The sequence below is a fragment of the Struthio camelus genome, chromosome 3 (assembly GCF_040807025.1).
Source record: "Struthio camelus isolate bStrCam1 chromosome 3, bStrCam1.hap1, whole genome shotgun sequence".
Lineage (NCBI taxonomy): Eukaryota > Metazoa > Chordata > Aves > Struthioniformes > Struthionidae > Struthio > Struthio camelus.
In genome coordinates this window covers 110,326,947-110,354,916 of record NC_090944.1, presented here as the reverse complement: position 1 = coordinate 110,354,916, position 27,970 = coordinate 110,326,947, and the positions used below count along the sequence as shown (strand labels likewise).

The 27,970-nt window shown below is 37.4% G+C and overlaps 1 protein-coding gene across 3 annotated transcripts in view; it reads right to left on the bottom strand.

The window, feature by feature from the left end:
- Positions 1-10,506: 10,506 nt before the first annotated feature.
- Positions 10,507-27,970, bottom strand: part of LRPPRC (leucine rich pentatricopeptide repeat containing) — a 93,643-nt gene continuing 76,179 nt past the window's right edge. For all 3 annotated transcript variants that reach the window (XM_068939659.1, XM_068939658.1, XM_068939660.1), the window contains exons 31-38: positions 26,056-26,144; positions 22,459-22,663; positions 20,085-20,224; positions 19,810-19,925; positions 16,668-16,742; positions 15,176-15,260; positions 11,998-12,140; positions 10,507-10,637 (exon numbers count right to left, since the gene is read on the bottom strand). In XM_068939659.1, the coding sequence (XP_068795760.1) occupies positions 10,581-10,637; positions 11,998-12,140; positions 15,176-15,260; positions 16,668-16,742; positions 19,810-19,925; positions 20,085-20,224; positions 22,459-22,663; positions 26,056-26,144 (910 nt within the window). In that variant the 3' untranslated portion in view covers positions 10,507-10,580. The remainder of the gene's footprint in view (positions 10,638-11,997; positions 12,141-15,175; positions 15,261-16,667; positions 16,743-19,809; positions 19,926-20,084; positions 20,225-22,458; positions 22,664-26,055; positions 26,145-27,970) is intronic.

Below are 27,970 nucleotides of genomic sequence, written 5' to 3'. Positions count from 1 at the left end.
GAGGCAAGTTCTACCATTCCCTTCTGGTTCTGTTTCATATGATTTTGTAAAATACTCTTGATCTTATTCTAGTGCCATCTTGAAATTATCAGATTTCCATTGCTTTCTAATAGCAAAGCCAATTCTTTCAGTCCAATTCAGCATCATTAAATTGTCAGAATAGCAGCTTCCTGTTTGATTCTTAATTATTCCTTTTTATTATATTTAAGACACTCAATTTTTTAAAGTGGTTTACTCTTCTTTGTAATGATCTGTTGTGATTAGAATCTCTTTTATATTACACTGAAGTTTTAAGGGTATATATTGGTACTTCTAGTCTCAACCTCTATTTTCAAGGTATTTAGAGGATTAAATTCTAGGCTGACTCTCTGTTGTGAATTCACTTTGATGTTTAATAAAAAAAAGGAGAGAGACAATGGGAGAAATTAAAGACATAAGGGACAGCTCTGAATTTTAGAGGCATATTGTCATGCACAGAAATCTTCAGGCATCTAGATAAGAATATACCATAGCCTTAACTTTGAATTTCCTTCCTTTTGTGAAATTAGTCAGGCTGCTGACATTACTTAAACAGCCTTTTTCAATTTAAAATTCCACCCTCTTAACATTATGCAGAAGGACCAAACGGTGTGAGTGTTTCAGAGGTGGTGTTATGACAAGGGTAGATACATACATAATGGGGACTTGCGCTGTGAGCCTGGGAACAGCCATCGTATGGGGTGTAGGAAGAGCTATCATAGGATGTGGCCAGGCCTGTGTTTACACAGAAAAGGCTCCCATTCGATATACTACAATTACATTGGCAGGTTGCCTATGAACATATCTTGTTTCCTTGATGCCTAAGGATGGGGAATATAGGCTGTGATTATTGTTACAGGCTTTAGCAATAAGAAGATAGGAGCCTTGAAACACCAGCAATTAGTGTTCACACCTAACAATAGCATGCCGTGGGGCTGTGTACAGGGAAGAGCACAGCGAAGAGTGGGCGGGTGACACGCAACCTGCCCCACTCGCACGACGAGGAGCTGAGGAAGAATACGAGTCGAGGTGGAATTATGCACCTCTCACGCAGCGAAGATTACGTTATGGACTTTGGTGTCTCCTCCGCTCCTGTCCCGCTTCATGTTAACTGTGTGCAGAAAAGGTTTCACATTGCCATAGCAGAGCTGCTGCTGCAAAAAAGCGGCCTGTGAGGGAACAAACACCTTCCTGTGAGTTCCAGCAAAGGCTAAATGTCATCGTCTAATTTCAGGTCAGCACTGCTTTTCAAATTTCAGGGTAGCCGTTCCTCTGCCCTAGACTCCCCTCTGTCTGCAGAAGTCCATGTGCCCTCCCTGTGCTTCCTCAGCCAGCACAACGGCAATTACAGGAGTTTGCAACCATCTGCCACCACAGCGACTGGAGATCACAAGCCAGGCACTACACACCGCTCATTACGTTCACTCTTCCATATGTGACAAGGTTGATTTTGTTGTAACTTAAGAAACGTGGTAAGGCAGATTTTACATCAGAGTAGATCATTACCTGCCAGGTGAGCAACACTGTCCTCCCAAAGGTTCACCCACTATCACCCTTGCTCTCCTCTACGCTACCCAAGACGATACCAAAAAGACCTCCTCAGTTAAGAATCATGGTCCCTGCTGCTACAGGCAACAAAGTCGATGCAAAACTTGAACAGTTGCAGATCACTGGTTTTTAAATGATATAACATTTAACTGATTATGAGTTCCACGTTAGACATTTTGCCTGGCTGCTGTTTGACTTGGCCAATGCATGAGCTGATTGCAGTGTGCTATCGGGTTTGGGTTTGCATACACATCAGATTTGGGAATGAGAACCTCAAATATAAGCAACACCAGTATTTGTAAAGAGAAGTTAATTCATCAAATTTAGAAGCCAAAAAATATTTATTGGTTATATGGATACTGTAAAAATAAAGCAGTGTGTTACAATGCCCCTATGTATTAGAGGACAATAGCAAAAAAACGGGTAAGAAAAATGTTGTTTTTAATTGCTTAAAATATTGAAATTGGAGCGATGTGGGAAGTAATTCCCCAACCTGCACTCCAAGTTTATGCAGTCTCTCCAGTAGCAAAAGAGACAAACTTTTTTAGCATAGGAAAATGGATTATAAAAACACTAGTTTGCATATTGGCTCAGGTATAATGGCAGTCCTCCAAAATACTTTTAACTCGTCGTTTGGAAAGGACTAGCTTTCACTCTGCTTAAGTGAAATTAATAAGTAGCTGTTAGAAGTTCCATCCCGTATTTGTTCATTGCAAGCTGCATTCAGAAATGCTAAATCCATCCCTTACAGGTATCAATAGCCACTCGCTTGTCCAAAAAAAAAAAAAAAGCAAGAACCAAAAAGCAAAAAACTTTAGAAAAAGTCACAGGTGATACACTATGTGGGGATAATCTATGTGTAAGAAATTACAGTTGCTGATCTGCCCACTTGTACCGGAAATAACAAACCTTTCAGGTTTTAGCCATAATGATTAATTTTAATGGCAGTAGACAAGAAGCAGTGTACATGGAGCTCTGTGACACGCTGCATTTTTTTTTTTCCAATCTGAGAGCCAAGACAAGCCCTTCATATGTTAGCAGCTATTAATTAAGGCAACAATGTTTAAGCAGTGGGTTGAGGTAATTTTAAAACTACTTAACCCTTTTAAGAATCGATGAGCTTTAAAAGTGTGTTTGTATATATATATATCTCTTTATGTGCATGTGTGTGTATACATGTATGTATATGTACATGTATATGCAGGCACAGATATACAATACATGTGTGTGTAAGTATGCTTGCGTATATATGTGTGTGTATATATATATATATATACATACACACACACACACACACACACACACACACATTTAGCTAATTTTTTTCAGAAAATATCTAGCAAGCAATCTGAATCTGGATCCATAATTATTACAAGTGTTGTTGCTAGTTTATGTAATTAAATATAAAACTATTTAGTGATGTTGATTTTTCATCAAATCAAACATACGGATTTACTTTGAATTGCAAATTATGTTGGTATTCTTTCTCTTTCATGGTCACAACAAGTTGATACTTTCAATACTTCCAATGATAAGAAACTGCAGCTGAAAGGACCTCCTGAACCTCCACACCACGGCTCTGGAACCAGCATCTCTCCTCACCAGCACACTCGGGTCTTTTGCTACTCTGAAGCATCTAATCAGAGTCACAATTTGCTAGCCTTATTAGCATATCCCAGTACTGTTTCTGCCTCACTTAAATTTTTCATATATTTTAACAGTGGGGTTAGAGGCACAAACGTTAAAATATTGGCCAGAACTCATACAGCGAGTAACCAAACGATGCCGCTTGCGCCAAAAAGAATTTGTATTTTGTACACAGACAAATAAGCCCACAAGATGTTCTCCTATCACTTCAGTACTGAGTTTTCAAACAAATGCATAGTAATTGGAGACCTATAAACATTCACAAATAGTCAAAAGCTAAACCTACAGAACACCATATTTACAATAAATTCCCAGTACCTGGTAACAATACACAACATGTTCGTTAACGTCATCATTCCTCAAGACACTCTTTACTTGCTTTCATTTACTGGGAGGTTCAGGGAGAAAGCTTAGAAGAGCGTTTCTGCTCGTTTTTGTTTTTTAAATAAAAAAGACTTCATGCTTCATCTACAAGGTCAGAAGAAAAACTAGAGCACCTCTGAAATGCCACTGTGACCTCTAACAGCAGTTTGTGCCTGACAAGATCAGAGTAAGTTTTCCTTCTCATGATGCAAATCTCGATACCAAACAGAGCGCCCTAAAAGAATCAAGTACTAGCTAATCTCTTGCTTTGCAGTAAACGCCAAGATGTTTTGCAAGGGTTACTTAAAATAGCCAATTCCTTTATAACAGTGGAGAAATTGGAGAAAAGCATGAAGCCAAAAAAGTAGAGTTCCAAAACAGCCAACAATGAAACATAGTGTACAAACTGAAAAGTTTCAAAAACAGGACATACACGGTCCTAATTAACTGCTGTCGCCAGCAGGACGTAGCACGGGACAGCGTAGATTAGATTCGCAGGTTGGTAAGTCAAAGGGGAAACGTGGCAGCCACTGCCCCAAGAGCATCTGATCTCAGCTGAGACAGGCAGAGAGCTCGTGGCATTCTTGCTTTTTTAGCATACCCCTAATGAACTTTTTGGCTTGTAATTCCTAGCAATAGAGATGCAAGCTGGCATCGCCCTTTGAGGCTGCCATGGTATTTCAGGTCAGCTGGAGCAATCACAAAGCCAACATCCCCACACCCCTCTGCGGGTAAGCCTGAGCAAAATGACACTGGCCTTTTGCATCACACGGTATGGCTGCTTTGGCCTTCTCAGAGAAGCCCCTTCTTCTCCGAATAATCAGGTAAGAGAGCAGTTTGGCGGCGTATTATGGTTACTTGGCAAAGCACACTTTCTGATCTCAGTAGGGCTCAGGCCTGCCAAATGATTTGGACGCATGTGCTTCGGATTTGCCCCTTTTCAAAAGCAAGAAGAAAGAAAGGTGAATGGATATTTAGCTTTGCACATTTCGCAGGGGATTTCTTAATGCTTTCATACTATAAAAATGCATTGCAGCATTGTAGTACCCTCGGTGCCATACGCATGATAAATTTCCACTGAAAAAACCCTTGTGCATGACTGACAGCAGTAAAGCCACAAATTACCGTAATTTTATGCCCCCTGCAGCTAGTGGTATAAAACATAGTTTTCAACCTTGTTTTTACTTGCTGAATTTAGACAAATGTATAATGTTATTGATGACAGTGAGAAAGACACTCAAATACAGAAATTGTATTGCTAGGCATAAAAACAATTTGGAAAACAATATTTTATATATGCTGCAGATGATGAAAAATGGGACTGTCATTAAAAATATAAAGAAAAGATGAAAATTGGAGTTTTTTTTTTAAATGAGTTTAACATAATATATGGATTCGGCTATCACTCTAGATCAGAGCCGCTTTCCTCTGTGGAACGCTGAGCGGTTAATCAGGTGTGACATGAGATATTACTAGCTCTCTCACTCTGAACATTAATGTTCAAAATCAGGCTAAGTCAACACAATCACAAAGGAGTGCAAAAGCCTTGTTTAAGCAAAGCGTACAGATACATGGCTCATAATGGATTTTCCAGTAAGCATACATTTTTTATCATATTTCAAATTTTTAGAGTGTAATTTTATTTACAGAGGACACTGAAGGCCCTAAAAATTGACAATTGCTAAAGATGATTAAGCTTTATAGCTAAGCTAACTTCCATATGTAAACTGCTCAAGCTACAACCTAAACTAATGAAAAGAAAATTCCAGGAAACTTAGCAAGTAACAAGGACAATTGTTTGATTTATTTTTGGTTTATGCAGGAGGTTTTTCAGAGTATGCCTATACTTGCTAGTGGCTCAGCAACCTAATGCAGTTGCTCTGGTTACTGCCTAATTTCAAGTCACATATCAGAACATGCAAAGAAATCACAACAGCACCAGCGCTAAGCAATGTCCCGTAGTTAGACTCAGTCTTTCAAACCACTCTTTGTACTACTAACAACAGGAACCTGGTTCCTACAGCTGCTTTCTCGTTGGAGGAGCATGAGGTGTAAGAGGCTGTGGTTGGAACAAGCTTCCCTTGTGATTTTTGGCACTTTATGAGGCTCCTATTTCTTCAATTTCTTCAAGTCTTCTGCAGGACTACCAGCAGCATGGCTCACTGGGGTGGAAAGGCAGAGAGAGGGGACCTGCTTTACCAGGCTTAGTTCCAGGCAGCGCTGATCCTTCACCGAGTGGGGTTTAGCTGCCTCCTCACCCGTAACAGCCTTGCTGCTGCTAGGGATCCTTACGGAAAAGTGGATGAGGAGGACAGGTTGGGAGCCAAGAGAAAGGCAGAGGTCCCCAGCGGTTTTGTTAACCACCTTGACTGCCAATGAAAATCCTTGTGTTAATAGTTGTATCTGAAAGTAGGACCAAGTGGAATGCCCGTCTATAGTGGGTGCTGCATGAGACAGCTTCTGTTATCTCCTTTTGATAATTACAGGAAATAGTAGAGAAAACCCAAATCTCGAACTTCCATATTTGCTCCTATTTCTGTAAGTAAAGGAAAACCTAGAACTTTGCTCATGCAGCTGATGATCTGCACACTCATTCAAGGACTCAGAATGATGTCCTTGGATTCAGTTATGATCTCATTTGGAGCCACTCTCCTAAATGACAATATTGGGTTTCTTCTGATTATTGATTTCTAAAAGTACTGCAAGCCAGTGCAGGCTGCAGCCATTCTGAAAAGATAATTTTGCAGTTGATTCTACACAGAAATTATGAGAACAATTTAAAGAAATTCAGAGAAATCTTTGGTAAAAGGCTGAATTCATGCCCATTTTTCACCTTTACTGCAACAACATAACGGCACTGGAAATTGGACTTTCCTTCTAGATGCAGACAAATTTCTCACAACGGTCAAACAACAAAACATATCTCATCACATCCTCGTCGCTTCTGTCACTTCCTCTTCTATTGCGTTCCTGGAGAGCCTGGAAGTATCACACCTTTGAGAACAGCAGTAAAGACTGTGACGTTCTGGTGGACACATTTCCTCTGCCAGTACACGCACTTACGATCCTGCCGTCACCAAAGCCGTCACTGAACTACAGAGGGGATCTTGCTGACTCAGGTAACCACCTACAGAAAACCTTCCGAGCTGCCACTGCCAAATATACAACTGCTTCAGCTACTCATTTTTCCACAGTGGATACATATTAAGGAAGTCTAAAGACAACCACTAACCTACCAAGCTACATTTCTTGTTATAGAAAAGGGTCTCAGGAGACAATGAGCTAAATGAACTGTTTTAGTAGATAATGATAAAACTACAGCATATAATTATCACGCTGCAAAGTGACTATATTTGTAGTTAACGGGGAAACTTTTCCTCTGTTGAGCTTAAAAAACAAAAAGCAACCTCCTCCCACCCCCACAGGGAGGTGGGGGAAAGAAGAGAGTCCGTAACGTAGCATAGGGCACAGCAGTGACATTAAGTCATCTCAATTCAAGCAGCAAGCTTCCTCCAGTCCTCTCTACCCAATCAAGACACACTATTAGGCAAACATATACATGCTCACACAATTCACTTTTTACAGGAATGTGTCAGGTCACTTCATATCAGCACACTATCAGCTTCCCATGGAGCCTCTGGAAAAGCACACTGCTATCTCACAGACACCTACAGGATACCACACCTGCTCTAAATCTTGCAAAATTCCAGTTATCCACTAGCCAGTGGCAAATAATTCTATTTTACAGGGATAAGTAAAATGCTATGGTCAGTATGACAGAGTAAGTTTTGTATCTGGGCTAATAAATTACTGTGACAAGTTCACAAAACTGCCATTCTGCATTTTGTCATCTTACAGGTTTCTCACTTTGAATATTAAAAAAAAAAAAAAGAATTAAATAAATAATGAAACTGCCTACATATTTGGTGAAGAAATGTTAACCTTCTAAATTGTATTTTTCTTCATGCTTGAAATGGCTGAGGCTCATAGGGCTGCAGAGCACACCAACGCACAAGAAACTTATCATTTCAAGCATATTATAGTAGAGATGGCACAAATGCCGATTCTGCAAAACCTTCCTAGTGCAACATCGGTTTAGACTGAGATGACTGTGTCCCAGGCTGGCATGAATCCCTCACTGTCCCACATTTTAAAGACAGGAGAGACTATATTCCTCTGTGCAATCATTCTTTAATTGTACATGAAACATTTACTGGAATAGAAATTCAGAAATAATATGACACAACGGCAGTCTTTCCTTATCCTGAATAATCCTTGCCTCCCCTTTTCTGCCACAATAATATTTAAGCTCCGTGGGCCAGGGCTATGGCAATATGGTCACAAGTCGTCAGCCTGCACCTTCCCCCATGTGCCATTGCTGCCACAAAGCCCTGGTGCTGTTTGCTCTTAGCCTGCTTCAGTAGCGGCTCACCCTGTGGTTTAATTGCCTTGGCAGTGGGCTTGTTCAGTCCACGACTTCCCATGCGGTTGCTCAAAAAGCAAGTGGCCTTTCAGAGAGAAGAGCAATGTAATCTACATTCTTCAGTTACAGACCTTCACATTTACTTTCCAAGTTGCAACTATAAAATGATAGGCCATTATCCGGTTAGAGCTCCGGTCAAGCAAGTTGCAAGAAAACATACAGACACAGGACCCTGGCATGGTCAGACATCTAGCTCTGACACTAGCAGCAGGCAGCTGGGGTCAGCAATGCACTTGTTCTAAAGGCTTCAATGGGAGAAAAAAGTGCCCCAGAAGGCACAGCCTGATGTGAATGGGGGCGCACGCTTACAATCACAACTACCAAGGCAGGGCTAGACAGATAGGCCCATGCTGCTGCGTTACGTGTTTCTTTTCTGCCTCAGAAGAGCTGTGGAGATAGGCAGCAGCCAGGGAACACACAAGCTGCTAGTACCGTAACACAGGACTGATGAAGGATGCAGCACCTGACAATAAATTGCACCTGGTCAAGCATTGGAAGGTCCACCACCACATAGGGTTCCTCCTCCTTGCCAGCAAAGCTGGTTCAAATCTACAGACCTCTGCCATTACCCCTTCCCTCTGCAATGACTTAGTGTTTGCTTCAAGTAATAATTTCACTGCTCTTCCTTATTCAAACTGCTAGTCCGGTTTAGAAAGCAAAAAGGCCTATTGCCTTGGCTCATGCTCAGATTTGACTCCACTTACTGGAACACAGCTATTGCTGTGAAATTGAGATTCATAAGATAACCTCTAAAATCAAGAGCTGTGGCACTAGAGAAAGGGTTGCACACTAGTTGACACAGTCTTCAATTATGTTGCTATTACACTGAGACACAATTCACGTAGCTTCATTTTAAAATGAAATAAACTGAGTACTGCTTAGCCTTGCTTTCAGATAGGGCACACAACCATTAAGTTATGAAAGAAATTTCACCTGTTAATGCCATGATCTTGGTAATACAGGCACAAGAGGTGCAAGATAGCTAAAACCACGTAGGTAGAGAATGTTGTCTAGTGTATATTTTCTAGTTCCTATGTAGAGCCATCTGCATTCATATTCCAGGATTTTTCACCTCTCCCCACCTCATTCTGGATTATAGTAGTGTCCTTGAAAGACTACTACTACTAGGTGAATTCTAAAACCAGAGATTCACCCTCACCAAATCCAAGAGAGGACAAAAAAAGCTGCATACTAGTAGTGAAGGTTATCATAAAGCCATACGACCAATGCAGCAGACGAAGCTCATAGCTGGGATTCAACCAGTCTGCTTGGAAAATAAATTTATCCTTCCCTTCTGCCTCATCTAGTTATGCCCTCCCCCCCCCCCCCACTCCCCAGTACAATATGAATACTCTGTGCATTTATAAGTATACTCGCTAGTTTAGGTTAACTTAAAATTTTACTGAAAAAAATCAGGTCCCAATTTCTTCCTGACTTATACAGGCTTGCTTATGAGAAAACCTAACAAAGACAAAGTAAATTAACTAAAAATGCAAAACAAAACCAACAATTAAAAAAACACCCACAAACCTAAACACTCACAGATAGTGAAGGCTCATTTGGAGCCTTGCTTTAGGGGATCAAATCATAACATTTATTAAAACCTGCCTTGCTACTTTATTCCATTGGGGATACTGACACACAGATTTGGGGGTTTCCATCATCATTCACAGAGATAAAGGACATACTTCCTATGCACCCTTTCATGTTAGTAGTTTAGAGGAGTGCATTATTTTCAGATCCCACCACTCCGGACTGTAAAACTTCACAGGTTTATAGGTTATGCAAACTCCCACATTTATACAACTAAAGCGTGTTTGTCAGTCTCCTAGCACGTAAACAAGTGCTGTCCCTGCAAGTAACATAACTCTTGTTTAAAAAGCATTTCTAGTGGACACGCAGTTCTTACAGCCATAAATAACAGGACTAATACATATGAGAGTGGATTAAAGACTCTACATAAGTACAACACACAAGCTAAGGCAAAAGGTATAAATGTTTGTTTGTTTGTTTGTTTGACCTCCCTCTAACATCCAACCCCCTAACGAGATATTTTACACAGAAGTACATTCAGGAGAAATCTAACCAAAAGATGTCTTTATTTCTTCTCAGTAAGTACAAGTGAATCTACTTTCCTCCCCAAAATACATTGATCAGGGAAAGAAAAATGAAGGACAGGACAGTTGGCTAAGTTACAGTTACATATATCTCTAGCAACTTTCTTCATATATACATATTTGATGAAGCAACAGGAGCCAGAATACAATTCAGGTCAGAGCAGGTCAAAGATCAAAATAGAGGAATAGCCTAAAAAACTGCATCTTAATATTTCACTAGCAATTTTAACAGGAGAAAAGCATTTCAATTAATGAATGTTTCTATTAATTATAGCTATGGAAAGTGCTGCTTAAACACAGTATTTATATTAAAAATTACACAGAACAACATGGTTTTTAAATTTTTTATTGAATGTAATATTTAAACATGTTCATAAACAACTAAAGCGTAAAAGATCATTTGTTCATGATGCTGCAGATCTTCTTTTCCTCCATTTTTCTATGTAGAATTTGAAAGACTCCTATAAATAGAAAAGCAGAATAAACAAATTTAACATTGTTTGAACTGAAAAGTTACTAATTCTGAACAAAGTCGTATGTCCTGACAAAAGCAATCTATTATTCTCTGTCATGAAAAACTACATCTGTGTTGAAGTCTATATAATTAAGAGAAATACCAGGGAGAGAGAATAAAAGGCAAAGAGAAAACCTTGCCAAAAATGCATAATGAAGAAGCATCTGTTACAAAATGCGATAATATAATCAGTTTCATTTAAAAAAAAAAAAGAAAATACTTTTTAACTGCAATCGGCAATTCTGTAGGAAAAAAGTATAAGAGGCTTTTAAGCATCAAGTCATACTAAAGAAATAATTGAACAGGAAGATCAGATGACGAATCATTCCCAGCGACTTTGAAAAAATCCTCCTATTTTCTCTAAATGCACGTAAGACACATACAGACGACACTGTAGGGTTGAGATTTACACAGTGCAAAAGAAATTTGTATTATAAATGTTACAATTGTAGAAAAAACTCTGCAGCTGGTAACAGGTTAACGCAAACATTTTGAGGCAAAATTTCCTCCCATTCTACTTTGAAAAATTTAAAAAGAAATCACATTTATCACATTTTATCACAAACCTTATCACATTTAACATGAAGCAATATGGAGAAACTGTACATATTCAAATCTCTAGAAAGCAATATAAAAATACTGATGTCAAAACATAAGAAGGGGTTAGCAAATGGCAACAAAGTTTGCTTGGAGAGGGAAAAATATAGCTCTTTAAAGCCTAGCATTTAGCTAAAATGGTACTAGTAGTCTGTTAGTCAAAGGAATGTGAAAGAAGCATTTGCAGTCTTGACAGACTCAGTGTCACGCCACTTGTCACCCTCAAATAAGAGATACTTGCACAGTTGCATGTATCTGTTAGCAAAGAAGCTAGAAGTAAAGCTGCAATAGAAAAAATAATTCCTACAAAATCCCATCATACCAATACAACAACTTTTATTAGATATAAAACAGGTAATTAATGAAAACTAACCCCCATTAATTGTTACTGAAATACACATTCTAAAAACCTTTGAAGTTTTTTAACCACTGGGATAAACGCCCACAGGACATCTGATAAACATATACCTGTAGATGAGTGCCTGACAAGGATCAGGTACTTTCAAAACAATAAGCCACAAAAGGTTTTTTTTTCTTCCCCCAAATCGAAACCAATGCAAGATTACCATAGTTCCTACAACACTGTACTTCATACATTACCTCCTTTGAGGAGTCTCGGCAAAGATTTCATCCCTGTTTATGCAATTTATTTTATTAACATGGAACATATACAATTCTGCGGATCTATTTCTTAATTAGGAAATACTCACAGGGGGTTCAGGGAAAGGGACGGGCTCTCCTGCTTTTTTCAGAAAAGCTGCTATAGATTTCAGAGATAGCTCATGCAGCTGTATATTCTTTGCTTTTGTTTTCTCATACACAGCCTTTACAGAAGCAACGTCCCCATCTAATTCTGAGGGGGGGAAAAAAAAAAACAAAAATGACAACGCCAAAATGGTTAAAAGTTTCTCTTTTCACCCATTTTCATGATGTCCCTCATTTCCATTATTTCCTAAGACATATTCTAAAAGGACTACTGACAATTCATATATGCAGAAAACTGAATATAATAGCCATTTCAGCTTTCCCTTTTGCTCTCAAGCTGCACGAAGGATTCCTTCAGAACGTGCTGGAACCGCAGAGTGGGAGCGAAACAGTGAAAACACTCCAGGATTTGAGATGCAGAGCCATATGCCTCTTTCTGAAGCAAATAATGAAAAATAAAAACAAATCTAGAACAAAAACAACCTGAGTTCAGCATTCAAGAGCTCTGGAACAGAATTTAATTCCTTTAGGTAAGGGCAGAATGTTGTTACGGTTGCAAGTGTGGGCTACATCAGAACTAAAGGAAGACAGACAAAGGTCAGACATTCACCAAAACAAAACAAAACCCCAAGGAAAACCCACATTTCATCCTAATGAACAGGAGGAAATCTTTGCTAGTCTGCTAACACTCTTATAAACCTTCACCGCTTAGGTAACCAATGACATTTTGCTGGTTATTCCACAAAAGGCACCATCATCTGTTCACCTCTAGCTGTAGGAGAGCGGAGTATATTTCTCCTCCCTGTAAAGCGGGAAAGGGGAGAAACCGGACGGTCTCTGCTGTGCTCTTCCTTTTCCACTGACTCCTCTGTCCCCATGCTTAGCCATAATCTTCTCTGCTGCTCAGAGCTTTGCTTAAGCAGCATCATGATGAAATTAAAGGAGTTCCTGACAGTTTCCCTGTTGTCCTTAGGGTCCTAGCAGCACTATAATAGTTCCTAGCATCCTGAGAACAGTCGGGATAAATTCATTTAGTTGCTTGAGAAAACTCAAACATCTGAAGAACGGGAGCTGTCTCAGGCTCAGAAGTAACTTGCTATACCAGTAGTTATATTTGTTCACATTTAGAAAGTTGTCTTCACAACCGTAATGGCTACAAAAATCCCTTTTCCTTGAGAGGGGGAAAAAAAAAAGCTTAAATTATGCAGAAATAGATAGCTTGGGTCCCCTTCTCAAGAAAAAAGGCTTCCCACTCACATCTGGCAAGTGGATGAGCTACTTTTTAAATGTGGGAGGCTACAGAAACTGCATGAAGTGATGGTTTAATGAAATTCTAAAAGAAATCAACTTCCCATTTCTTTAAAATAGAATAGATTTATTGTATGAAAAAAAAAAAGAGCTAACAGATTGCGTTTAACAGACTACACAAATGAGATTTTGCATGGTATTTCCTTTTTCTAAAAGGCATACTTCACTTCTCCAGATATCCAGATAGTAGGATAACACCTTTTTTCCTAAAATAGAAGGATGCAGTGGAAAATGCAAATATAGCATCCTAATATGATTCATCCAACCCAGTCCTGCTAAAGTGTGTCAAGTAACTGCACTCTTTCACCTGATTCAGGAATGAATGTCTGGCTACTACAGACAAGAGACCTGTACAGGCTAACCTGGGAACAGCTTTTAAGAACTCTATGTTGGTATTGAACGCCTCCTCTACAACTTGCTATGAACTAAGCACATGTCTGCCTAAGTCACTACAGCAGCTACCTGTTCATTTACAGCGTGGCTTCGTGTGCTAAATATGCTCTAAGAAACAATGGGTGGCACCCACTGTTTTACGTGTAATACCGCAATTGAGGCTTCTCTGCGATCTCTGCATGAAATGCTGTGCTATGATGTAGCTGGTGAGTATTTAAAAAAGAAAATCAGTTCACTTAGAGAACTTTTACTGAGGTAAAAGCAGTAAGGGGCCATTGATAGTGTAAAACAGCAAGTAAAACGCTGGTGACAAAAATGTGATTTTTTTTTTTTTTTTTAATAACAACTACATAGTAGAAAATTTATCTTCCTGTGAATGAAACTATAGGGCTAAAAGATTTTGCAGCAATTGCTGTTTTGAACATTACTATGCAAGTGAGTTTTGCAAGTCAGACACTACATCGTAAGGTAACTCCTATAATTTAAATACAGAAAAGTTTGTATTCCTTTAACACTATACTTTGATAAGCTGAAGAAGGTCAAAGCCACTGGATTTGCTTCTGAAATGTTTTACTAAAATATTCCTATTTATCTCCCCTGCAACATATTAGAGCATTAAGACGTTTGTCACTTTTATCTTTTTGCTTGTAAGATACGTATGAAGAAGATTACATTTCCTCCTTATAAATAAAACTGTCAGAGTATACAAGGCTATATCCATGTCAGAGTATACAAGGCTAAGGACACAGGCATGTAGACGCAAGCTTCCAATTGTGTGTTGCCAGAGGGGACGTATGTGGTTTCTCAAAGGTGAATGTTGTAAGTGGATGTATTTAAATAAGACACTATTTTTTTCAGAGCTGTTCCCTTCTGATTTCAGCAATAAAAAGAAACAGTTAGCACTTAAAATCAACAACTTGGCTAAATCCAAATGAAGTCACCTAGAATATTAACTTTAGCCAAATTAACCCAGGTATAAAGAATCTTTTTACTAATAAAAATAAGGTTTTTGCACACTCCTGATAGAACTAATCGCTTGTGATTTTGGAACACATAAAAGAATTAAGACACATATTGTATGTTTCAAGAAAAAAGTCTGGATGCATTTGTAAAGATTTGCCAAGTAATTCTCTCCACAGGTTGGGAAGGGTTCTTTTCCATTCCAAGAAACCACTACCTACCCTCTACTGTAGCACTATCCTTTAATGTAATACAGCTTCTTTTGTAAAGGATTCAGGCTTGGGTCCATTAGTTATTTTTCTAGTCTAATAGCTGGTATGGCATACAGGCCCAACAAACTTAAACAAAAAAATCCTATCAAACAAAACCACCACCTCTTTGTAAAATTGATGTAAAATTGTAAAATAAGTTGCAGCTCGCACAATCGAGATCCTACTGCTGCTCTAAGGGTTTCCATGACCTTTTCCAAGGCATTAAGATTTGGTTCTTACTGAAAAAATTATTCCAAAAACAGTAAATTACCATAACATCTCATGAGGTATCGGTATGCAATTGCCATATCTAGATGATCAGGAATCAGTTCTAGAAGTGTCTCTATCTTCTTTGCCTATGAGATTAAAGGCACAGACAAAAAGAGTAGTTACCTCAAATGTTGAAGAAAAAAATTTGATTGCCAAAATTAGAACGATTTCAGACCCTTTAAGAGAAATTTATGAGGAGTGGGCTGCTCAGCTGGACGGAGAAGTCACATTTCACATGCAGAGAAGAAACAGTCAAAGAAACCAGGCACAAAATAAAATAAAATAAAATAAATAATGTGGATAGGGAAAGAAACAATGGGGAGGCAAAGGACCGGAACCCCACAAAAAGGAATCTAAAAGTTACTTTTCTAAATATTTTTTGAAGGACGTTATTAATCTATTAATGACAATATGTAAGGGTTTCAACAATTACAATAAGCTAAACTGCTCAGCTGCCTTCACTGACTTAAAGGTCAGTGGTGGCTGATGATCACCGCTTAAAAACAGTCAGATCACTAATTAATGTGCTTAAATTTGGAGCTCCCTTCTCCTCCTCCCAATTTTAAAAAGTCTCAGGCCTTAATTTCTGTGTTTTTTTTTTAATTCAATAGCATCTTTATCAAGTACTAGTAACTTCTCAGTGTTACTAGAACTTCAGCTATAAAAGCTAGAAAGTTTCAAGGATGTTGATTTCTTCTGTAGATGCCAAAAGACTCTGTTTACCATTATCACTTTTGCAGCAGAATTTTTAATTTATAAATATCTGTAAATGGCACTTTTCTCAATATATATAAATGCACATTTTAACCATTTGCAAAGTATTCGCTCTAGTTTTTGTATCAATGGTCTCCTGGTGCTGCTCTTCTGTGAAAGAAAATTATTACTTTTTTCTTTACTTTCTGGGGGTGCAGAGGGTGGGGTGAGGACAGGAGGAGGGTAGGCACACAGATGGGAACATCTTAAATTATGGGGAACGAGCAGAAAAATGGAAATCTGAACACATCCTCAAACTAGATTTATGCCCAAACCACCATAGCAAGTATTACAAAATATGTCTTCTAATGTACACATGGAGGCATTTTCTTACTAGAAATTGTCTGAGGTTCTAACTTGTATTTGTGTTCATACAATGCAGCCAAAACAAAATAAATATATTCAAGTTAAATTCCCACACTGAATTGGCTAGTGTAGTAAATAAAGAAGTGTGACATTTGTGGGATCTAAAGTATCACATCAAAAATAGAGGAAATTACTGAAACAATAAAGAAATATTAACTACGTTCTCTTTGTCATTATGCTCCATAAAATAAACTGTTTTTAAAGTAACCAGCTCTGCAAATTAACCTTCCCCCTCCCCGCAGAAAAAACTGCCATAACTGTCAAACCGTGCACATATAAAGATTTTGAAGTTCAAGATCCCAAAAATTTCAACAAAGGTTGATTAAATAGGATGTTGTTACATATTCAATGACATATATGCAAAAATATTATACCTGTCCTGGTTTAGATGCTGATTTAGCCATAAAATTCAGCAATGCTCTCTTCTCTTCAACTAATGCACCACACCTCTAAAGAAAAAGAAATAATTAATGTAGCAGTGAAGAGCAGATTCTTGATAAGTAAAAGGACTAAGGTGAAAATTTGCAATTACAGAGGTTTATAGTAATATATATTACTTATAACTACACTATTACTTTATCAAATAAATAATTGACCACTAAAAAAAACCCATGGAAAACAAGTTCATTTCATGTCCACTTTTGATAAACATTGTTTTTGGAGTGGTTAGGTATAAAGTTTGTTTAAAACAAGAGGGGAAAGAACTGAACTAATACTTCAACATACCACAAAAATGAGGTTTAGGACTGCAAAAGAATGAAAAAGAGAAACACTGTTCCTCTCCAATTATACTGCCAAGCATTCACAAGTGAGCTAGGGATCATAAGGTTAATTATACATTTAATAAGGTGTCAGGGAGATAACTGCTCGTTTCTTTATAAAAATTAAAATGTACAAAGCAAGTTCCCTTTAAAGTATAATTACCTACACTTATGCATACAAAGGACTGATTTCAATCTCTCTATTTTATAAAAGGCTTTCACTGCAATAGACAGTATTTGAGAGAGAGAGAGACAGAGAGAGAAAAAGAAAAGTTAAACTTAAAAAAAAGTTTGACACAGACCAGATAATAAAAAACTTATTTAGAAACGAGAGCAATATAAAATATTCAAGACAATATTTTAGTTTATGCTTCTCAAAGATGTCAGTCTTTGAATTCTTACAACGCACAGTGCTTTTTGGAAGCTGTAAGACATTCTGTCAGCACCCAAATGCTCAGGAAGACGAGGACACGGTGCACACAGAAGTACACACACACACAATGAATTTACTGCATTCAGTTAGTATTTCAGACATCCACAGACAAGAACGTTTCTATGCTTCATTACGAATGTACTATGAATATAATATTGTTCGACAAGTTCTTTTAAGGTCCAGGTGAAAAGGTGAGAAGCCTCAATTCGATCAAGGAAAGGGAGACATAACCAGTGACACCTATGTACCCACAGCGTTCTGACAAATACGTGCTTCACGCTGATAATCAGAGGCAAAACATTTGTGGGAAAAACTTGCAACATCTCATCTACTGCTTCTTGCCACTCTCATCTGCAGTCGGTATAAGAAACCGGGGAGCTCTGAGAGGAAGGGGATGGGCTAATCGAAATGTTTTCCATAGTCCCCTTTCAAGGCTGGGATATCAAACACTTCTGCCTTTTGCCAGGAAAAGCATCCTCCCCCAAGACAGTACAACCTCCTCTCCCCCAAACCTCTGTTGTGCTCTCTTTAAAGTATAAACAGATGCTTAGGTGCACTTTTGAAATTAAAGGTCCCTATGTACTACTAATATTTTAGCTTGTTACAATAGAAATGTATTTAGGTTACGCTTCACTTTCTACTGTTCAAGCGAATAATAAACAGTGGACAGTGATTACTATCTTCATGTTACCTGTTAGCACAGTACTTGATCCACAATAATGGTAAAGAATGTTTAAAACAATGTAATTTTTTTCTCCTACAGAATATACATATACATACATATACATACATACATATATATATATAAAAAAATTTGTCTCACACAAAAATTTTAAGTCTAACTCTGAATTTCCATTTAACATGGAATATTTTAAGATCTTCCCCCAAGATATAGTGTACACAATATTATTTCAAGTAGGCTATGAACTTAAGTATACACCCAACATTTGGATCCTGTACTAACAAAAGGTTTTAAAAATATCTCAATGGAAATGATTCACTTAAATTTAGAACATCCATTTTTTACTTAAAAGTGCAAAAAAAAAATCTTTGCAAAGAGCAAAAACCCAAAAAACAAAAAACCTAGATTTTCTTTATCTATTCAGTGAGAAATCAAAGGGGAGAAAGAGTAAGATAACTTGAGAATTTTTCTCACTTTGACCTTTCACTCTATCACTAATATAGGAAGAGGCTTAGCTTATGCAGAATGCTTTTTGTATTACAAATCATATTTTAAACTCCATTTAAATTAATGATGACCAGCTAGGGAAAACAATAAACGAGGTAATATTCCACTGAAGTCATTATACTAATAACAGAGCTTACTCTACAGCTTTAAGTCACTGAACACATTTCTTGCTCTCTGTTGGTCTTTAAAAAAAAATAGTCTTGGAATATCATAAACCATCTGATGGAGAAAGCAGAGGTTTTTCTTTAACAGCTTAAAATACTTAGCAGCTGGTAAGTGAATATAATACTATTCACTATCAGAAATTGGTAACAGGCCTCAATTTGACACAGGGAGCCTACACAAACACAGCAATCTGCAGAATCACTGTGATTGTTTGACTGCCACCTGCTGGGAAGAGACTCCCTGGCGGAGCCTGTTTGTGTACACTGCCAGCAGCAGCTCTTATCACCCACAGCTCACTCCGACTCTGGCTCAGCTTTGCATTTAGCTCTACTAAAACGGCACGAATGCGGTTGTCTCATTCCTTGAAGGTTGCTAATTTAACTGAGACCGTGGCCACAGAGACCAGCATTTGTCTTTTAATGCATCTGTGACGCTCAGTTGAAGAGAAAGCAAATTCAGCTCTTAATAAGCCTTGAATACAGCACGTACAGTGTTTTAGCAACCAAGTGAAATGATGCCCACGAAAAGCAAACATTGCCCACTTCGGGTTGCAAACTGTACACCTATAAAAGACGTGTCATGTTTATAGCACTTAAGAAATTCGGAGAGAAATTAAAAGGAGATGGTTTGCAAGAAGCGACTGCTGTGTAATGGAATATTGTCTTTGGACAGAATTTCAAGAAACGCACAAGTTGTCCTTCCTTTGCTTCAGGTTATTTCACAAGTTGCTACAAGACAAAAAGCATTTCCCCGCTGGCACCCACTACTGCTATTAGTACTATAGCGCTAGCCTGTAGTTTAGAATAGTCTAATCTAAACAGTATCACTGCCACTCACAGCGTAATGCTAAAGCACACTACTGTTAGCCTATGCCATACGCCGCACTGTAATGACACCTCTTTTTCGTGATTTCTCGGTTTACCTCTGAAAAGCTCTAAGCAATTCCATACTTCTTGTTGTATCATTACCTGTAGTAGTGATCTGGCATCATCCACTCTATCTGCATCTACATATTGAAGGAAGAGATCTGTGACAGGTCTGTAAATTCCAAATTGATTGGCTAATCGTTCTGCCATCACAGCAACTGCAAAGAGATGGGTACATAAAGAAAACCTTCAACTAAAAAGCCACTTTTATAAACTTTACCGTCATGACTTTTGCTGACTGCACAGCTTTTACTTGCCATCGCTCTTCCCTAACACCTCTGCCTAGTCATATTTAAATATCACTGCAATTAACTTACATTTTTCCAAAGCTGGCTCTAATCCTTCCTCAGACAGCTTTCTCAACAAATAGGAAATACTTTTGATGGGTTGATCAGGATTCTGTGCACCAGAGATAAGCAGAGGCTCAATGTATTCCAATGCAGCATCAAGGTTATTGCTAGGAAAAAAGTTACACTGGCTTAGTTTTTGACGTTAAGATTTCTAAACCTTAAGCAGAAGCCATTTTAGAGTTTACTTTCTACATAAATGCTACACTTCTCAGCAATGGTTAAGTACCTATGACTTCCTTCATTAAGTTATTGTAACAAAGTGAAACCATTTATGGATGAATGAATAAATTAACCTGCAAGCCAACTTTCTGAAGACCTTTGACCCATAACAACTTAAGTATTTCTGATCCCTCCCACCCCACCCCCTTATTTTTTTTTAACCCCTTATTAAATGAAGATGAGCACTGGCTAGCTGTTCTAAAAAAAAATGTGTTCTGCAAAACTAGAAGGTAAAATCAAAACATTAACAGAAGGTATTTGAATAATTAATGCAGACAACTCAAGTATTTTTTAATGCTATTCAATTAATTATTTACCTGACTTTTCCCATGTCTGCCTTTTTGGATGCAAAAAATGATACTAAACGCCATTTGGTAAGTACCTTTGCCTGCACACATACACTACTAACATATGCTGTCAGTATAACATAACGCTAATAAAATAATGCGGGAAGTATTCATTAAAGTGTAAAATCTACCTTTCTAGTGTTCTAAAAAGTTCAAATGACAACCTCTCTTATCAGTCCACTCTAAAAATTAATTTAATTAAAATAAGAAAATAGAGCATGATAAAAGTTTTTAGGAGAAGCAGAAATGCATCACATTTGAAAGACATGGAAGATGGTTCGAAAATTATCTGAGAAATATAAGTCTACCAATAAATGAATGGGTAATAAAAATATCTGTAAATGTAGTTTTCATAGTTTTAAAATACAGCTTGCAAAACATTTAAGAATATATATTTTTAGAGGAGATAAAGGCACATATCTTAGGCTGCTGCTAAATCTTTGCATGTAGGAAGGTTAGTTTTGATATGGGAAAAGAACTAATGACGGTTAAATAACGTTGTCTGCATATACCGATTTATACAGTTTTTGTATCCTATCTAAATCAAGATAAGAACATGTTTTGCCTTTGAAACGCTTTCATGACATAGAAATATAGGAAAATATGCAGCTTATGAGACTAATCCTGAAGAACCTCCCTTATCTGGAGCGTTTAATTTAGGCAAAAGTCAATTCACTAGAATTATGTGCCAAAGCCCACTCAGATCTAAGTATTTACAGGATCAGTCCTTTACAAACAGATTGTTCTTCCATGGCAATATAGTAAGCTCGCTACTGGAACCGGTCTGCATGGCTCCCCTTCAATTTAAAGTCATCTTGCTGTTCCAAATATTTTAGTGGGTATTCTCTCCGGTCTGGCATGCCAGAGGCAATCAAGTATCTATTATGTACTCTATAGCTCTATAGCTCTCCCGCTGAATTAGACAGAGGAGCTCTACCTCATGAAACTGGTTTGAAATAAAAGAACAGAATATATAAGACTCCTGAAGATTGTTTCCTGCAAAGTATGTTTGAGAAGCTCAGTATCCTCTTTGTTCCATCATGCCTCCCACTGCAGTTTTATACAAAAGTTAAAGTAGTACAGAACCAACATATGAACTAAAATAAAAATGCTAGGCAAACTACAATACCAAATTAAATATTTGAATCAAAGGTTGTTCAAAGTATGGGGACAATTATCATGATGGGAACTCTGGCGCTGTAACAACGTGGCAAACAATTGTTTTCAAATTTTTTCATACTGACCAAAAAATACAAAATCTTCCCACAGATACGTATGGTGTGCACATTTTGAGGGTACAGGCACAATCACTTTATCATTTGGACTGCTGGGACAGGTAATAGATTTTGTTTTCAAGCTAATATTATATTCATAATGCACCCATACTAAGTTCCAAGATTTTTTACGTTTATATGGATGAAGTAATTCAATTCAACATGCAGATTTCACAGGGCTTTTGATCTAACACGAAGGAGAAAACTTAACGGGAGGTACAACATATGTTAGAAGAAAAATATCAAAGCTAAATTACACTACCAGAGAACCATATGCTCTCCCAATTGCTTCATAGCCATCCCTGTACTTTGTTAAATGGCTTCCAACTCCAGCTATGTTTGTAGAACAAGACCAGATGGGAACTGAAGTCTGGTGGTCAACTTGAGCAGAATTTTAACCTCTAAGACACTAAGAAGGGAAATGGAATGAAATGGATAACCTAAGTGGTTTCTGATCGCTTTGCATAAAAGGAACTTACACCAGTCCTAGAAGTAACTTACTTCTTAGTGTGAACCAGTGCAATGGCATTAACGATTAGTGAGGGAGATAAATCAATTGATTTTGTGATGCCTTCCACCATGTTTTCAAGTGCTTGTAGGTTCCTCAAATCTCCTTTCCCTGTCACAGCCTGAATGAGCTTCGTAACAGCTGCTCTAGAAGGCAGCAAGCCGCTGTCAAGCATTCCTTTTAAAACAGCCATGGCATCTAGTGAAGATGAGAAAAGAGGGAAAAAGGAATTAAGATTCTATTTCAGAAGACGACCATACTGCTGATATTATTACCCTTACCTGCTTGGTAAAAACGTGTTCAGAAAATAATTTACTAAGTCAAGCTTTGCTCCAAAATCGCTACAGTGAATTATAACACAGATGTGTATAAATAAGTAAAATTTTCAACAGTAATTTAGGATAAAATCCTTTAATATTTACTCACTAAAGTATTAAGAGACTTTCAAGATTTAATTATTTTATTTTAGCATCCAGTTCAAGGAAAGCAGCTATGTTAAAAATGCCCTCCCTTACATCCTTAGTTACAGTCATGATGTTTTCAGCCTATTTTTTGCCCTCAAAACAACCTATAATGAATTTTCTTTACTGGACACCAAAGACGTGGCATACTTGAGAAAAAAGATTTTGTTTAAAAATTCATTAGTAAAACGGCTGAAACCTAATATTCAGATTTGTCTTCATAATAAGTGTTCACTAAAAGTTTGTTTACCAACACTTAGTTTTAAATAAAACCACATGATGCAAGTCTCCATATAAAAACAAGAATAAACAAATTCCAAACTGGACAATCACCTCAGAAACATCCTAAAATGGTAGCAATTACCTATGTTAAAAATATATGAAGTAATCTGCTTGCCACAAACTCCCCAAACCTAACACAGATGCAGTCACTCATTTCTGTAACTAGAATTCTTGTCAGTTTACATTATATATGAGCAAACATACACACATAAAGACATGCCCCTCTGGTAAAAAACCTCTCACTCCTTACCAGCACAGGCAGGATTAATCACAGACAATAATTATAATACCAAAGGATAACACTTCTAACATAATATACACCCACTTAAACTCCACAGCATTAACATTCAATATGCAGGTACTGCAGAAACCAAGTATTAGCTTGTACAGGAGAAAGAGGGGAAAGAGGGGAAAGAAGGGAAGAAAAAACATCCTGTATGCCTAACCTTTACAGCAAATTTCCTCTCTGCCCCCAGTTTTTTTTTTCTTTCTTTCTTGGGGGCGGGGGGGAAAGAAGTAATACATAAAGGACAAGTTTCCTGAAGTCTAAAAAAACAAACTTAAACACATGCTAATTTCAAATTCTCTCCTGACTATGAGCGTGGACCTCCCTTCAGCACAACATGACCAGACTTCTTGATAACAGAGGACAGAGAAAGAGTCAGAAGTTAGATGCATGCAGCACTACTGCATGAAACCACCCACAGGTAGCATGTTAAGATATTCCGCCAGTATCTTTTTTTCTTATGCAAAAACACCAAAACACACTCAATACTTCTGGTCTGAATTTATAACTTTATCCCATTATCTTTTGATGCTTAAAAGTGGTTAACTATCGGTTTGTGAAAACCTAACATTTATCTTTTAAAAGGCTTATCTATAAATTTAGCCTGCAAATTCCATACCATAAAACTCAAGTTTTCACTCTTCACAGTGTTTTTCTATTGAGTTCTTGCTACAAGATATTAGAGTTCTTTCGAGGATATAAATTTTTATGTAGTTCTTTAAGTAACTTAGCATATATTACACAGCAAAGAGCGATGGCAGACTACATCAGGATGTGATAAAGAGAACAAGTTTTACAGAACCGAAAGCCTGTGCGGTATGACTGGCATCACAGGACGGCAGAAATGTAAGATTAGAAAAAAGAAGTTTTCCTTAAAATTTTTTGGGTAATTGAAGAGGCTCAGAAAATGATCAATACGGCTGAAACACTCAGTGGCTTACATTTTCAAGGCTTCATTTACAAAAGCAGTTTCTTTAATATTACAATAAAAACAAGCATCACTCTGCGTACTCAATATAACTACTAAAGGAAAGTCTGCTCAATGCCAATACACAAAGACCAAAGAAAATAATATAACAAACCAATGAAATTCAAGAAACTTCTTAAGAAACTTTGCATTGTACAAAAAGAAACATGTTTAGAATAAGTCTTGTACAGGGTTGAGGTGGGCTAGCATCTAGGATGCTGGCTAAAAACGGGTCATAGATAAAGAAAGATTGCCAGGACACAGAAATATCAGTAATGTTCTGAAAAGAAGATTTTTAGCTGTAATATTTAGGAAGAATTCACAAAGTTTAGTGACATATTGGACAGAGGAAAAAGCAGAAGATTGATTAGAATAGAGTCAAAGAGAACAGTCAGGTGAAGGACTTGAAAGCTGTAAAAACTGAGGGCCTGCCAGCAGCAAGAGAAGCAATTCCAGCCACCACAAATACCTCAGTCTAACTCAGTCTACTTCAGTTCCAACGCCTGGAAATGACATCAGACTGGAGACTGAACGGGGAAGGAATCTGAAATGCCCATCATAGAGTATTTTAATGTAGCTGACGTTACAAGGGAATGCGCTACTATAACTGCACATGAATGAATTAAAATTAATTAACGGCAAGATCAAAAATGATTTTTCCTGCCTTCCTGTATGAAAGTAAGACCCAATTTAGTTTAATGCATTTTCTTCAGATGTAGCTCCTTTAACATTTAAAGATACTGTTGAAAGTATGTATCAACACTGTACTTACACTTGTACAGAGATGAAAGACAGAGCCCTACATGTGAAACTATGCGCTTGCAGTTTTGCTCTCACAAGAGTTCTACAGAAGAATGAACAAGTAAATAAAACGCAAGACTCGAGAATTAAAAACTCAAGACTGCAAAACAGTCAAGGCTGAGAACTAAAACAGCACAATGATAAAGTTTATCCATCATCTTGTTCCACCCTTAGACACTCCTCATCTGCCATTTTCATTTCTATCACTATAGTTAAAAAAAAAAAAAAAAAAAAGGGCAAAATGAATATTTTGTTACTGTTGGTATTGAGAACTACTAAAAAGTATTTGATTAAGTTTTTAAATCAATATTACAATCATTTAGTGTACAATCCTGCACATTTAACACTCAATTTAACTCATCTGGTATCTCACACAGCCAACACAACATGCAAGAAACAACTGCTGGGAATTGTTTCAGATGCTCTAAAGTATGTTAATTTCCAAAGCAAAATGACTTGTGCTGTGAATTTTAACGCACTTGAAAGCCTGTACTTTCTCTCGTTCTGGAGCACAAATTTTGCATGTCTGAAGAGCTGTGATTCATCTTAAGAAAACCCATCTTGTGTTAAATGGAATGGAAACTGGACTAAGTGGTCAAATGACAAGTACATTCATATTCAAGCTGTATTATAAATGCATGTACAGTAATTTACGTCTCTCAGCTACCACAAAAGGCTCTTGATAAGCAGGTAATTTGCTAAATGGACTCCTTTATCCAAGTATTCGAAGGGCGTTACAAGAAAAATCTGCAGAGGCATTAATGTGACGTAAAGGTCAAGCATTGTGACATACCTTTCAAATAATCCCGCCTAACTTGCGATATGATGAGGAGGCTGCTGGCAGCACTGTTCAGTGTGAAGCCCTTGATGTGGGTCTCAGCACTAAAAGAAGCAGACATTTAGAAAGGAATTACTGACATGCTTCTGATACGATAATAAATGGTTGAGCACCAAGGTGAAATTATAAAAACTACTGTTCGTATGTTAAAAATATTGCTGCAAAATATCGACCTGGAGACAGCTTTTGTGTTATCCTGTCAATGGTTATAGAAGGATAATTTTTTTTTGCATTCTGACAGATGACAAAGTTGGAAGTGAGCAACAAAAGAAACAAAGTACAAGATTTTTTTTAAACAATCGGTTCAGATTCTTGAATGCTGACATATTAGATGACTAAAATAACTGCATGCCCTGCATTGTTCTGTTGTATCCTAAGCTGGATACTTTTTCTTCTTTTTTCAATAGTCACCATAATTATAAAATGTAAAACTATTCTTTCAGCAATAAAAATGAAACATTTATTTTCAGCACTGTATATTTTAAACATAAACTAAAGCATATTATGAACTAACACCATATCATTTGGTTGATTAATTTTCAAATTTCTGTCATCTAGATGTATACAGTTTTTAAAGTGAACATACTACATTTGCTGCCTTTGCCATGTTAAAATTGTATTTCACTTACCAATTCACCATCTCCTACAATACAAAACTTCACATATCTGTAGTAAAAAGAACTTGTACTTTAATAACACTGTGAAAGCTTTTCAAGAACTAACACTATGGAAGTGAGTCAAAGGAGACTAACCAGCAATCACGTTTATTTTATACTACAAAATGTTTCAGTTCCTAAATGACACATAGCCACGTTTTTAATATACCAGGATAACTTTACAAACGTTCATTTCCAGATTACAAAATCTCTACATAGAAAAGGAGGGCATTGCCATTTACCATATCAACAATCAAGATAAACCTCAGTGATCATCTCGTGGCAAACAACTGAGCAGCCTACCTACTTGAACTTGCATGCTGAGCGGATTGGGAGGTAAGCAGGGTCATTGCTAAATTATTCTCCTCAATCCCAAGAAAATCCTTCACATAGTACACAATATGACTATCCTCTCAGTCACTTTCAGCCTCCCAGGCTCACAAATGCAGTCACTGGACTCAGGATTTTCTTACTCTCCCAACCAATCCTCTTAATCCCTGCCTAAGCACCCACTGCTCAGTTCCGCCTTTTTTCTCCTTTGTCCCATCTGTCAAAGCCCTTAAGTCAACAATTCATGCATGAGACTGTAAATTACATATAACAAAGGATTTACTTTCTCCAATCTTCCAGTCTTTAGTGTGATTAAATAGATGTTAGCTACTATTACAGAACTAATCCATCATTCCAATACTCCTAAATTTCTATTTAAAACTTCTGGGACTAAACACAGTACATATTCTTTAAAACTAACTAGAATCCGAAAGCAACTAGACTCGAGCTCGCCAACAGATCAGCAACCTTCTAGGGTTTTTTTCAAATACTGAATAGGAGTGCAATTTCCTTCTACTACAAAATCACTTTCTCATGAAAGTTTCTCAGTTCTGATAACAGAATGCAAGTTTTAAAATAATCTAACCCTTTTTGAAGACAAAAATTACTTATTTTGTTGCCTATGCTAATACGCATGCTACCAATACAACACTTCCAGGCTCTCTAAATATTATTTAAATTTCAAGTTTGGCTTCAAGCAGAGTACAAAGAAAAAGATGTTAGCTTACACAAATGAAGGTAGCTTTCATATATTTTATGAAAATATTAGCAGTTGCACAAGTTTCAGGCCACTGCACACATTTAGGCTTTGTAGGAGTTATCTTTGTAATATGAGGTCGCTAAAATTGTCAAGCATGCAGAAATATGCATGAAACACACAGATC